Source organism: Acinonyx jubatus, chromosome A2 (assembly GCF_027475565.1).
Source record: "Acinonyx jubatus isolate Ajub_Pintada_27869175 chromosome A2, VMU_Ajub_asm_v1.0, whole genome shotgun sequence".
NCBI classification, from domain to species: Eukaryota; Metazoa; Chordata; class Mammalia; order Carnivora; family Felidae; genus Acinonyx; species Acinonyx jubatus.
The window spans coordinates 80457520-80471273 of NC_069383.1; the positions used below are offsets into that span (position 1 = coordinate 80457520).

General features: G+C 39.6%; 1 protein-coding gene across 12 annotated transcripts in view; it reads left to right on the plus strand.

Moving 5' to 3' along the window:
- The first annotated feature begins 1188 nt into the window (after window positions 1-1188).
- Window positions 1189-13754, plus strand: part of PCLO (piccolo presynaptic cytomatrix protein) — a 419937-nt gene continuing 407371 nt past the window's right edge. For 11 of the 12 annotated variants that reach the window (XR_008296881.1, XR_003424548.2, XR_008296882.1 and 8 more), the window contains exons 1-2: window positions 1190-1755; window positions 7763-9470. Coding sequence is in view for 8 of the 12 variants with exons in the window: in XM_027071762.2 (XP_026927563.2) it covers window positions 1505-1755; window positions 7763-9470 (1959 nt within the window). In the remaining 4 variants the exon portion in view is untranslated. Of the gene's footprint in view, window positions 1756-7762; window positions 9471-13754 lie in introns of all 12 variants that reach the window. The other variant, XM_053218536.1, reaches the window with a different exon arrangement.

Consider the following 13754-nt stretch of genomic DNA (forward strand, 5'->3'; position numbering starts at 1 on the left):
AGGTCAGGATCTCAGGATTCATGAGATGGAACACCCTGCCCTCCACCCCACTCCCCCAGCTGGGTGTGGAGCCTGCTTAAGATTCTCTTTCTGCCCCTCTCCACTGTTCCAGCACTCTCTCTCAAAATAAATAAACTTGAAAAAAAAAAGTGTCACAAATTTTATAACTGAACCATTTTTTAGTTTTGATACAGGTGGAATGCAAAATATAAAACTTTCATAACACTTATTGTAAACACCTGGAAACTCTCTGGGCAACTTATTGATTTCTATTATTTATTCGTTCCCGTTGTTAACTTTGATTTTCTTTAATCTCAACAACTGAGACATTACGTCCATTTTGTTAGCAAAGGTAGATAGTAAAATTGGGATTGTGGATTCGGTGTTGAAGGAAAACATTCCTTTCGAGGATATGTAGCAAGAAGAGTTTGTGCGTTTGGGGTGAGTGGGGATGCGTTTTAGTTACAACTCTGCTGCTAGCCATCTGTGCGTGTCTGTACAGATTAATTCCACTTTTTGGGTTATTTGTCCATTTGTACAAAAAAGGACTGAATTCGTGTTTTCAAAATTTCACACCATTTGAACATTTTAATACTCTACAATCTGAATCTTACTACAGTATCTCCTCCATAATTTCCCGTAACCCCTTACTTTTGTGTAGTCCCTTTAGGGAACGATCCAATGATAAGCATTCAAAAACTTTACCTCCTTGCGGTTGCTGTACCTAAGGTTTTAATGTAATTATTCTGGAAAAGTCCTAAGTGAAAGGGTCCAGTTTCGGCTCCTTTGGGGGAATTTGTCCCAAAGGCATCAGAGATTTCTCCTGTTTATCTCGTTACCTGAATCCATTACTAAAATCTTTAAAAACAATCCCTTAAAAAAAACAAAAAAAAAAAATTTTTTTTTTTGAAACTACAGATCCCATGAATCAAAGAAGGAAACTGACACCTCCCCTCCAGCCCCTCCCCACCCCTTGACTGTAATCCGCTAAAACTCAGGTTGAGGCATCCTGAAATATGCCTGAAAGAAACGCCGGCTGTTGTCCCGGTTTTCAGCTGCGCTCTCCCCGGGCTCCTTTAAATCGGTGCTGAGAGTGTGGAGGGATACAGAGCGACGCAGAACGGGATGGGCGCGGGTGCGGCCATCACCTGTTCCGAGACAGGCATGCGCACTGCGAGGGCGCGGGCGAGGAGGCGGGGCCCGGTGGGAGGGGCGGACGGCGCCCGGCTGGCACTGCTCAGACCTGCTTCTCCCGACTCGGGGCGCTGAGGCGGCTTCGGGGAGTTGTCCAACATGGAGGAGGCACCAGCTGCGGGCGTCACCTGCGAGCGGGACTAACACCCGCCTGGCGTTCCGGGCAGCGGTGCCGGGTCCCGAGCCCTGGGACTCGGCCGCCTGCACGCCCCACGGCGGACCCCGGCTCCGGTTGCTCGTCGGGCCGCGGGCTTCCCGACGGGGACGCAGCGCAAGGAGGGAGCGCAGCGGCCCCGAGTCCCTCTGAGCCATGGGCAACGAGGCGAGCTTGGAAGGGGAAGGGCTCCCGGAAGGGCTGGCGGCGGCGGCGGCGGCAGCCGGAGGAGGGGCTGGCGGGGCGGGGAGCTCCTTGCACACCGTGATCCCGGCCGGCATGGAGGCGGATCTGAGCCAGCTGAGCGAAGAGGAGAGGAGACAGATCGCCGCTGTCATGTCAAGGGCGCAGGGGCTGCCCAAGGGAAGCGTTCCCCCGGCCGCTGCGGAGCCGTCTTCCATGCACAGGCACGCACAGCATGATGTATATGTCCAGGCATATATGTACAGCCTCCCGTGCACATATGTGCCAACCCGTATGTGCCAGCACGGCAGTACATATATGTGGTTTCCGTTCATTTTATTTTCCCTAATGGGGTGACGAGAAAGAGATCATAAGCCTTCTCTGGGCAGAATAAAAATGATGCATTGTAGAGTTTCTAGTGGGATAGTCAAGGGTTGCATTCCTGGAACTGTGATTTTAGGTTGTGATTTTTGGCCTTTTGGAACCTTTTTCCCCTAGGATGGCGTGGAGAGACGCCCTCCAGTGTTTTACTAATCTGGAAGTCTTCCATTAATACAAAACGGACGTGTTGGGAAATGGATAGAACTGGGTGTTTACCTGTCTCTGTTTAAACCTCCCCAGTCATTTCGGCGTCTTTTTCTCTGTGAATGATGTCTGAAATATTTCTGTAACAATACCTTTAATTCCCTGGGAGGTGATTTGTCCTTCCTTCCCACCCCACCCCCAGAGGAGAACAGGAGCTGTTTAGGTAGAAGGTATAGAATGAATACACCTTTTATATTCAATGAGGGACCCTAAAATATATTATGGCATTAGACAGATGGTTCGGTCGCAGCGGAGCAGGTGCTGTACATGTATTTATGAATTAGCATATGCTATTTTTTAAACTATTGCTCTTTTATATGCAAAAGTATCTTACAGTTTAGAACATGTGAATTTGTGTTATCTTAAAATTAGTTTCCAGTACATAGTTTTCAAGTCAAACCAAATAAATGACAACTTGCACAGGCAATTAAGAGCTATTCTGTAATATTACCGTATTAATTTCCTTCTCTAGCTCTCCATTTTGCTTCATCTAATAAATTAGTTGTTTTCTAATTAGAGCCCTAAGAGGGTATAATCATTGTGCCTGCCCTGCCTTTATTATTGTAAACAAACCCTTTAACTTTACACCCTCCCTTAGCGAACAGTTCTCTGTCCGTTGTCCTGAAACCATTCCTGCTTTATGTTAACTGAAGGGAGACATACAATTTTCATTTGAGATATTGAAAGATCTGGGTATTGTAGGTGTTGATTCTTATCCTCTATTTCATAAAAAATATTTTAACTTAGAAACTGTCATATACGTATATGCATATAATTTTATCAAATAACTTTTAACGTAGAAGTGTCATGGATAGTTGCAATTTTTTTAACATAAAATCTTAAATTTCTACAATATATCAGCTAAAAATCCTGTGTTCTTGAAATGAAGCCACCACTACTAGTAAAAACCTGACCCTTTATATTACATGTGTTTTTCTCACTGGTAATATATGGGGTTGTTTCTTTGGTATAAAGCCTTTTCTATCCATTATCTTAAGTATTAACAGCTTATGATATGCATCATTTTTCTCTACTGATGAAAACTTGGGAAAATTTTGAATGCTCATATATTATATTTTTATGGGATAATAACGAGGTACAGTACTTCGATTAGCTTTTTAGAAATGTATGTCAGCTCTTCTATAGTTTTTCCTAATATGTATATGCAACAGGTTTAGCATCCTGGTTATATAGACCAAGAAAAAGTTTGAGCTTTCATTTCTGCTTTCCTAACTTTTCTTTGGTTCAGAGGGTGGCTGAAAAATACTATTTCAGCCTATGAAACTGGTTTTATACAGTACTTATATCAGATTCTCCATTGATAATTTTGTTAGAGTAGAATTATTAGTAGGTAATTTGTGGTCTCAAAACTTATTGGTGACAGCTTCATCTAAACAGATAAACAATATGCTGATTTTTGAAACCTTATATTTTACTGAATGATGTTTATAAAAGATGCATAATTTTTGGAAATTTATTATCCCTGCATGGGATAACCAAAGAAACACTTGGTTTAGATTCAGATTTTTAGAAGCACTCTAAGTATATATAAAAAAGTGTATCCAATTTTTTAAGGTTTGAAGGGGTTAAGTGTGTCAGTTAGACATGGAAGTATTTTGTTTTGTTTTTAAATAAGGGTTGAGAGCCCAAAGCCCTAAGTTCTTATCCTATTCATTTTAACTGACTCAAGGCAAATTGTATATGTGTTTCAGCCATTGTGCCTCAGTTTCCTTGCTTCAAACAAGGCAAGTGACACTTGTTTTACCTATCTTGTAGAATCATTGTGAGGATTGGTTAAAAGTTGACAGGGATATTTTTGTTTGAATTTTAATTTGAAGGAACTCTGTAAAGAGTACTAATATCAATCTCAGCAGTGGATGGCACTGGCAGTGATGGCTTCAGACAAGTTGTGTATTGAATTATGCACTGTTAGGAGTTATTCTGATGTCTCTACATTTTTTTTTACATGTGGAGAAGTCAGTGGAACTCCCACTCCCCTCCCCACCCCCACCAGGAGTCCGGATACTAGATATCTGTGACTAACTGTTTTTTTTTTTCTTTTTTTTTAAGAGAGCTTGTGAGCGGGGGAGGGGCACAAGGAGAGAGAGAAACAGAGACGGAGAGAGACAGAAAGACAGAGACAGAGAATCTTAAGCAGCTCCACATTCAGCATGGAGCCCGATGCAGGGTTCAATCCCAGGACACTGAGATCGTGATCTGAGTGGAAATCAAAAGTCAGAGGCTCAACCCACTGAGCCACCCAGGTGCCCCTGTGACTAGCTAGTTTTATAGCCTTGGATAATCTATTAGCCACTTTAAGCCCTAGTATCCTCTACAGTATAAAAATGAATAGATACTCCTGAAGTTGCTTGTATTTCTAATATCAAAAATTTTATGTGACTCAGCACTGTCAAGTGTCATTGCCTGATGTGTTCCATTAAAAAGTTTTTTTTAGCATTCCAACTGCTTTTATATTCTTATCCTTGAATACTGTTTACCTCATTTGTAGCTGAAATATTTTTTCTGCTAAATGATGAAAGAAAAATTCTAATCTGGTGATGACAGTAGTAATGAAAGAGGAGGTTGTTTAAAGCATGGGTAGTTACAAGCTAGAAGTTACAGGTTACAAACAAAATGTTCCTGAATTTTTGATTTATTAAAGACCCAGGGGAAGACAATTTTATTACTTGGTCAACTCATTCTATTTACAACTACAGGTTTGAGAAGGGCTTTACTGAAAAGTGCTTCTGATTAGCAGAATATTTCATAGGAGTTCTGACTGAATCTGTTATTTTCTTTAGTATTCCTTTGCATCTCTCCAACTGGTAGACAACTCAACAAACATTTTTCTTCCTAGAGTAGCAAGCCAAGCCCAGGTTCTAAAATGCATATAGAACGTTTGCACTTATGCCTTGGAAGGACTGCAGAAGACTTGGAAAAGAATTGATGAAGCATTAATCTAGCATAAAACAAAAATCTGATACATTCATCAATTCATTGTCATCCATGTGTTCATTCATTCACTCATCAAACATGCTCTCTAGTTAACAGATTCAGTTCTAGTGATGCAAAGATGAGTGAAACACATTCCCTCTCTAGGAGGTCCCAGTCTAGTTTACAAGGCACAGATTGCATTTTCGTCATGTTTGTTTTTGACAGAGCAACTGTTACACCAAACAAAACTTCACTGAAAGACCATAGTTAGCTAAGACATCCTTATATTTTTGTTCAGGATTAAGCTTATATCTCTTTTAATGATTGTCCTTCTATTTCTCACATCCACATCTCTATGTTTTACATTAACTCACATCATTCTAGTAACTGAAATTAGTTTAAGTTGTAGGGCAATCTTCATATCTGTGTCAGTATTTTCTCAGGGCTTTTGTTAGACTATATAACTTATACTTGTAGGAAGTACATACAATTGTAATTTCTGCTGGAAGCAGCTTGCTTTGAATTTTGGTGTTGATAACACAAATACTTGGTATTCACAAAGTTCATTTTTTATTTGTTTTGTACATAGGCTGGATTCTGTGAAATAACACAAACAATGATTAAGCTTAATAGTATTTTCAAGAGGATTTCGTTAAATTAAGAATAGATTTCTTTTGTACTCTGTTTAAATGTAGGTCTCTAGGACTCCACAAGGGAACCAATTCAAAAAAATGCCTAATAATTACTCATAAGATAGGGACTTCTCTAACGAAGTTCCTAAGATTGTGCCCTTTCATGGGAGTGGTAGATTTCATTAATTGAATGTGGATCATTTCTAGAATAATGTGAAGATCTAAACAGTGGAATTTCTGGAAATAATCCATCTTAGGTCGTTTACTGTGGCTTTTGCGGCCTGTAAAGAAACATTCAAAATCATTTTCCCAAAATGGAAATACGTAGCTTTTTAAAAGATAGCTATCTTAGAATTGTTGGAATTAATTAGGGTAATAATTTTAGTTCCTCATTTCAGTTATCTCAAATTTCCTAACTTTTTTTTTTTTTCCTGGAGGGAATTGCCAAAACTAAGAATTCTATTTATTTATCTTTTATCAGAAAATCACTTCTTGCATACCTTGGCTTGTATAGATTATTTCCTTTGGACTTTTTGCTAACTAGAGGGAATGCTTCTGTGTTTCTTTCTGTTATGCCTTATGACTTGATCTAACTCAAATTTCTGTATCCTTTGGGGAACTTCAAAAACTTAATTCATATTAGGTACTAAATGATCTGAAATTAAAAATTTATAATCTGGCCCATTAGCAAGTAAATTTTCACAAAACAAAACTTGTAGAACTTTATTGTGACTATCTCATATTTTAAGTGCTACTGAATAACTTTCTCTTTTTTCTTTTAATTAAAAATAAATAAATCTTTTCCAAAATTAAAAAGCTACATTATCAAATGCAGTACTTATAATTTTATTTGTTAACAATTCTAATATCTCCTATTCATTTTAGTTGCAACTTTATCAGTGAAGAATGGCTTATTTAAAAAAATTAATGTATTTAATTTTTGGCTAAAAGTAAAAACTTACAGTTATTTAGCCATAGTCATTTAAAAGTGATCATGTTTCCAAAACTGTTAAAAAAAAATCCATCATGTATATTTGTCTATGAATTAAAAGAAATTTTGCAGATTAGTTACATTCTTAAAGCTGTTAATAATGAATAATATTACTAATAGCCTAACAATGGCAAGAGTGTTACACAAAACATTAAGAGGTTATTATATATTTTCTTCTGAGAAAAGTAACAATACCTTCAAAAATGGGGTCACAACCAGCTTATTACTAGTTGTATACCAGGCTGTATCTCGAGATTCTGTAAGTATCAATTGTTATTTTGCATAGAGATCTCATTAAGTATTAGCTATTGGAATAATAATTAAATGACATAATATTTTTCTTCTACAAGAAATAGGGAATTATTTCTCAAAAATTTCTAATTAATCAAAGTAGGACTTTTCATTTTATGAAGTTTAGTAAGGATAATATTTAATGGATATTTTCTTTGTAGACAGAATAGAGTAAAATTGAATAGACTATCAACCTTCTCAGTCCCTGGAAATGCCTGACATAACTTCCTTTACTAAACATTTCCCAGAGGTCACACGTGCCATATGTGACTAATTTAATTCTTGTAATCAAGTAAGACACACAAACAACATCAAAAAAAAAAATTTTTGGAACAAACTCCCACATTTTAAAATGATTAGTTTTAATTCTTGGTGCTGCTAGTATTTGGAAGAATAACATTCTTTGAACATGAACGTACTAGAACATGGCATTGCCTTGATTTATCAATTTAATATAATTAGGTGTTAAGTATGGCTGGATTCTATTAAGTGTAAATGTAAACTATTATAAATAATGTCTAGCTAGATTTCCTATGTTTTCATGACTTACGGTAGCCGGTATTGTTTTTGTTTTTTTCTCTTTTTGTTTACCTTCTTGTTGAAAATCTCTACCCATGTAAAGAAAGTAACAGAGGGATTAAACCTTTTCTGGTCACGTACAGGAGACTGCAAAAATGTGTTCTAATTATATTTATACATGTGTAATTTTGAGACTGTAAGAAAGTAATAGCTTTTTCATATTATTTAGAGTTGGGATAATTTCCATTATTTTTACTTCTTTTTGTTTCACTCTTCTAGGAAACAAGAGTTGGATAGTAGTCATCCTCCAAAACAATCAGGGAAACCGCCAGACCCTGGGCATTCAGCTCCGCCTGGTCTCAGTAAGAGTAGAACTACAGACACTTTGAGGTCAGAGCAGAAGTTGCCTGGAAGGAGTCCTTCCACTATTAGCTTGAAAGAATCAAAGTCCAGAACTGATCTGAAGGAAGAGCACAAGTCTAGTATGATGCCTGGCTTCCTCTCAGAGGTTAACCCTTTAAGTGCTGTCTCCTCGGTTGTAAATAAATTTAATCCTTTTGATTTGATATCAGACACTGATTCATCCCAGGAAGAAACTGCCAAGAAACAGAAAATGGCTCAGAAAGAACAGGGAAAACCCGAAGGAATCACAAAACCTCCACCACAACAGTCACCTAAGCCAATTCCTAAGCAGCAAGGACCTGCGAAGGTCCCACTGCAGCAGGATGGCTCTCCCAGATCAGTATCTTCTCAGCAACCAGAGAAGATTAAATTACAACCTTCAGGGACAGGAAAGCCAATTGAGGGGCTTACCCAGGCTCCTCAGACAGACCAGGCACAATTGCCCCTTCAAAGAGATGCAACCAGGCCTCAGACAAAGCAGTCAGACACACTAAGGGGAGAATCAGTTAAACCCTCTTTGCAAAGCCCATCCAAACCACCTATTCAGCAGGGAGGTCCTGGAAAACCTCCAGCCCAGCAGCCTGGACCTGAAAAACTTGCTACAGCACAGCCTGGGCCTGCAAAGCCCTTAGCTCAGCAAACAGGGCCAGCAAAGGCCCTAGCTCAACAGCCGGGGACAGCAAAGCCCCCAGCCCAGCCACCAGGGACAACAAAGCCTACTGCTCAGCAGCCTGGGCCAAAGTCTCCAGCTCAGCCTGTTGGGCCTGCGAAGCCTCAAACTCAACAGGCTGGGTCAGACAAACTTCCATCTCAGCAGCCAGGGCCAGCAAAGCCCCCAGCCCAGCAGCCAGGGACACCAAAATCTCCAGCTCACCAGCCTGGGTCACAGTCTCCAGCTCAGCCACCTGGGCCTGCAAAGACTCCATCTCAGCAAGTTGGGGCAACAAAGTCTCTGGGTCAGCAGCCAGGGACAGGAAAAACTCCTGCTCAACAGCCTGGCCCGGCAAAGCCCCCACCTCAACAGCCCGGCCCGGCAAAGCCCCCTCCTCAGCAGCCTGGCCCGGCAAAGCCCCCTCCTCAGCAGCCTGGCCCGGCAAAGCCCCCTCCTCAGCAGCCTGGCCCGGCAAAGCCCCCTCCTCAGCAGCCTGGCCCGGCAAAGCCCCCTCCTCAGCAGCCTGGCCCGGCAAAGCCCCCTCCTCAGCAGCCTGGCCCGGCAAAGCCCCCTCCTCAGCAGCCTGGCCCGGCAAAGCCCCCTCATCAGCAGCCAGGCCCGGCAAAGCCCCCTTCTCAGCAGCCCGGCCCGGCAAAGCCCCCACCTCAACAGCCAGTCCCGGCAAAGCCTTCAGCTCAGCCGTCTACAAAACCAGTAAGCCAAACAGAAGCTGGGAAACCTCCTCAGCCATCCACTGCTCCGTCTGCAGCCCAGACTCCAGGACAAGGCCTCCCTAAAACCATCTGTCCTCTTTGCAATACCACTGAACTTCTGTTGAATGTTCCAGAAAAGGCCAATTTTAACACATGCACTGAGTGTCAAACCACTGTGTGTAGCCTGTGTGGTTTTAATCCCAATCCTCATTTAACCGAGGTGAGTGTGTTTATTTATTGTGTTCATGCTCTTAAACCATTATCATTGCTTACACAAATGGTGTTTGGTTTATCACTGGTATGATAGGATGGCATTACTTTTCTCTTGTCCTTTCTTTCTCCCTCTCCTTCCTTCCTTTCTCTTTTTCTTCTCTAATTGTAATTTTAGAAAAAAAAAGTTTTAAGCCATTTTCTCCAATAATAAGCCCAAAATGCTGCCACAATTTCTGATAACTTTGGCATATAAAGTCGAAATGAAATCAAAGATGCCGAGCATATACTCATTGCACTCTGTAAGATCCACACTATTTATTATTACTTACCATACAGTGATAATTACTTTAACTTTTAAATTCATACTCCTGCCTTCCAAAATTATGGTACTCTTAACTGGGATCTTTTCTGTGCTGCGAAAAAAGTGGACCATGTTTTCCCATTATAAATACAATTTTAAACATTTTTTTAATGTTTATTTTTGAGAGAGGGACAGAGCGTGAGTGGGGGAGGGACAGAGAGACAGGGAGACACAGAATCTGAAACAGGCTCCAGGCTCTGAGCTGTCAGCATAGAACCTGATGTGGGGCTTGAACTCAAGCCGTGAGATCATGAACTGAGCTGAAGTCAGACATGTAACTGACTGAGCCACCCAGGAGCCCCATAAAAACAATTTTAATATAAAATTAAGTACACTTTTCCAAACTATACCTCTCCTTTTCCTGCCAGTGATTTTGATATACCTTATGAAGTAATGTTTCACTTATTAGTTGAGAGTCATTAATAACAGCATAAGTCAGTTAGTAAAATGAAGAAGTCATAAGAGCAGGTTCAACACTGATGGGTGTATTCTCAGAAGGATCATATTTTATATTTTTAGGTCTTTGGGTATGCCTTCCTGACTATCAAATCATAAAGGGGCCAGTAGTGACAAATGATTGTTCATCATTGTTTACTCTGATTGAGGACAGAAAAATAATTCTCAAGAATTCAGTTAATGTTAACCTAGCACTTAAAGGCCCTGGATAAAATCAGATTTTGATAGGTGGAGATTTGGGGACATTCAAGGAGAAGGGACAAAAGCCCCAAACAGCAACAAACAAACACAAAACAAACAAAACACAAAACAGCAACAACAAAAAACCACTCAGAAATTCTCTGGAGTTAAGAAATAATACAGGGAAGGTGACACAATGAGATAAGTGAGGACAGAGAGGCCAGAAGAATACATTTTTAAAAGAAATCTGCTGGCTCCCACCCGATGAGAAGGTGCAGAAATCACTTAGTTTGTCTGGAGGACAGCTGTTAGTGGCTTATGTGTACATTATGTCTGCGAACAGCCCAGGAAGGAGCTGACAGCAGGCGATGAAGGATTGTGTGATTTAAATATCCCCGAGAGAGAAAACTTGTGTACCCTTGTTATAAATGAAGTCTATGTTACAATAATAACAACATTGATGATCATTGGTAGCTGTTAGATTAGTTGGGATGTTTGCTGCCAAGGAGAGATAAAAATGATGTAAATTAAAAATGTGCCAACTTCTGGTTTTTTTCTAAAGTATCATTTGCTCTTCTTATCCCAGAGTCTTATTGACTACCTCAACTTTCCAGATAAGCCATTAAAAAAATTTTTTTTTACATTTATTTATTTTTGAGAGACAGAGAGAGACAGAGCACAAGTGGGGGAGGGGCAGAGAGAATGAGACACCGAATCCAAAGCAGGCTCCAGGCTCTGAGCTGTCAGCACAAAGCCAAATGCGGGGCTCATAGATCATGACCTGAACCGAAGTTGGACACCCAACCGACTGAGCCACCCAGGCACCCCCAGATAGGTCATTTTTAATGATAACATTGCAATTAATAAGAACATGCTGCTTTCAAATTATAGCAGAAATTGGATTATAAGAAGTTTGTTTATATGTTGGTAGCTTTTAAAATTTTAATGAAGATCTCTTTCTGCTCGTACTATATGACATTGATAGGAATGTACAGTAATAATGACTTAAAGCAATGGACGATCATTTCATAAAATGTCATTTGCCAATTTATAAAGCAGAAACATGCAGTTGGACTTTGAAGCCACGTATATTATTTGAGTACCTGTTATATGGAAGACATTTTAATATAGGTTTGGCAGGATATAAAGATAACTAAAACATAAGGCTGATCATAACACAATCAGAGTATTAGGTTAGATAATATATGCACAAGGAAACGTACTATGTGGTCACAAGATAAGAGCAATGAGAGATGAACAAATACTGTGGAATAGGAAGCGTCATTTCTAGTGAGTGCGATTAAGGAAAGCTTCATGGAGAAAATGGCATTTGAGCTAGGTTTGTAAGGATGGGTACTATTCCAACAGATAAAGGACGTGAAAGGGGATGATGATCTGGTCCAAGACCTAGAGCCAGAAAAATTTACGGTGTATTTAAGGAATCAGAGGTAAATCTAGGTTGGCTGACGTGGTGGGGGAAAATAGACAATGAGACTGGAGAGAAGTTGAAGTCAGATTTTGGCCTTCAACGTTTAGCAGGTGGTGATGAACATGCTGCTTTACGAAACTTACTTGATTAACGTAGTCATACATTTGATCATTCATTCATTTTAGAAGTTTGTATCAAATGCTTCTTGTGAAGCACCAATGAGTGCTGTGATGGAATCAAGTATTCACTGGATATGGAGTCTTTCTTCCAGGAAATAAAATAGGGGAAATAAAAGTGGATATAAAAAAGAAAAATATGTATATGAAAAGTAACTTTGTGTTGGGCTTTACATTTAACATAGTTCTTTCCTACTGGTTTAATCAAACTTAAATTTCCAAAAAATTCCATGGGCATATATTATCTGTACTATAGTTTTCTCTTTTCTAATAGTGAGAAAACTAGTGTTCAAGTGGTTACTGTGGCTACTTGTTAGGATCTTCATGGCAGTAAATAACCAAGCAGAATTCAAACCGAATCTCCTGATTCCCAATATATTTACTTATGGTAGAAGCAGAGATAAAGTGCTAGGAGGTCAGAGGAAGAAAACATCACTATCAGTCGTGGGGGTGGGGTGAGGTCTGGGTATCATAATGATCTTTATGAAAACAGAAGAATTTGAGTTGGAAATGTGAAGAATAGCAGGAATATAGACACTTATGAAAGGAGTTGGGACTATGAGGGCAGGTCTACCTCACTAGCTCATTAAAGGAACACATTCCCATTATTGCTGAGATGAACTTGGGCAAATCATTTAAACTTTCTGTAGCAAGGATGCCATTTGAAAATGAATATAATAATCTATTCTCTGCCCAACACATTGGATTATTAGGATTATCTGAACATTTGTATGAGAAAGTATTTTTAAATGCATTAAGTGCTTTTAGAGTTACAATATAATGCAACGTGGATAAGATTTAACTTTTAAAGTGTACTCTCACCTTTTTTTTTTTATACTTGGATACAATATCATAAGTTGTTGGGTTCTGAGGTAGCAATCAAGAGCCATTTGATTGTTTGATTTAACTTGACATTTCTTTCAACTTTATTTTCCCCCATAAGTAAAAATGTCATCTGAGTTCTAATTCTAAACTCTTAATTTTTTTTAATGTTTATTTTTATTTTTGAGAGAGAGAGAGAGAGTCAGAGAAAGAGGGAGACACAGAATCTGAAGCAGGCTCTAGGCTCCTAGCTGTCAGCACAGAGCTCGACATGGGGCTCAGACCCACGAACCATGATATCATTAACCTGAGCTGAAGTCGGACACTTAACCGACTGAGCTACTAATTCTGAACTCTTTTAAGAAGGCATCTTTCCTAATCCTGTCCACCAAATGGGCAGTTCCTCACTCCTGAATAATCAAGGGGGTCAGAGTTGAGAAATTAGACCTCTGGAGAGAGGCTGGGAGCTTCTATTTCAAGAGATAATAAGATAGATGAAATTTTGGGAACAATCACCATTTCTGAGCTGTTCTATGGATCCATGAGGAAGTGAACTTTTCTGCATCTTCTGAAGAGGATGTGGTGCTCTGGGTCACATTGCCCTTAAATATTCAGACTGAGTAGACAGTTTTTCTATGCAGGACAGGGACAGAGGTGGGATGTTCTTTAATTCTTTAATTTACATTGATTTACTGTTTTCAAGTTTGAGTATGCAAGTAACTCAGTATTATTACTTTTGTAGTCTGTGGATTAAATAGAATACTGCTCTCTTGTATCACTTCTTGAAAAGACTAGGAGGATTTCTCTGATATTTTTCATTACCAATGTATCAGAATTATGACAATATGTGCTTATGAACATCCTGGC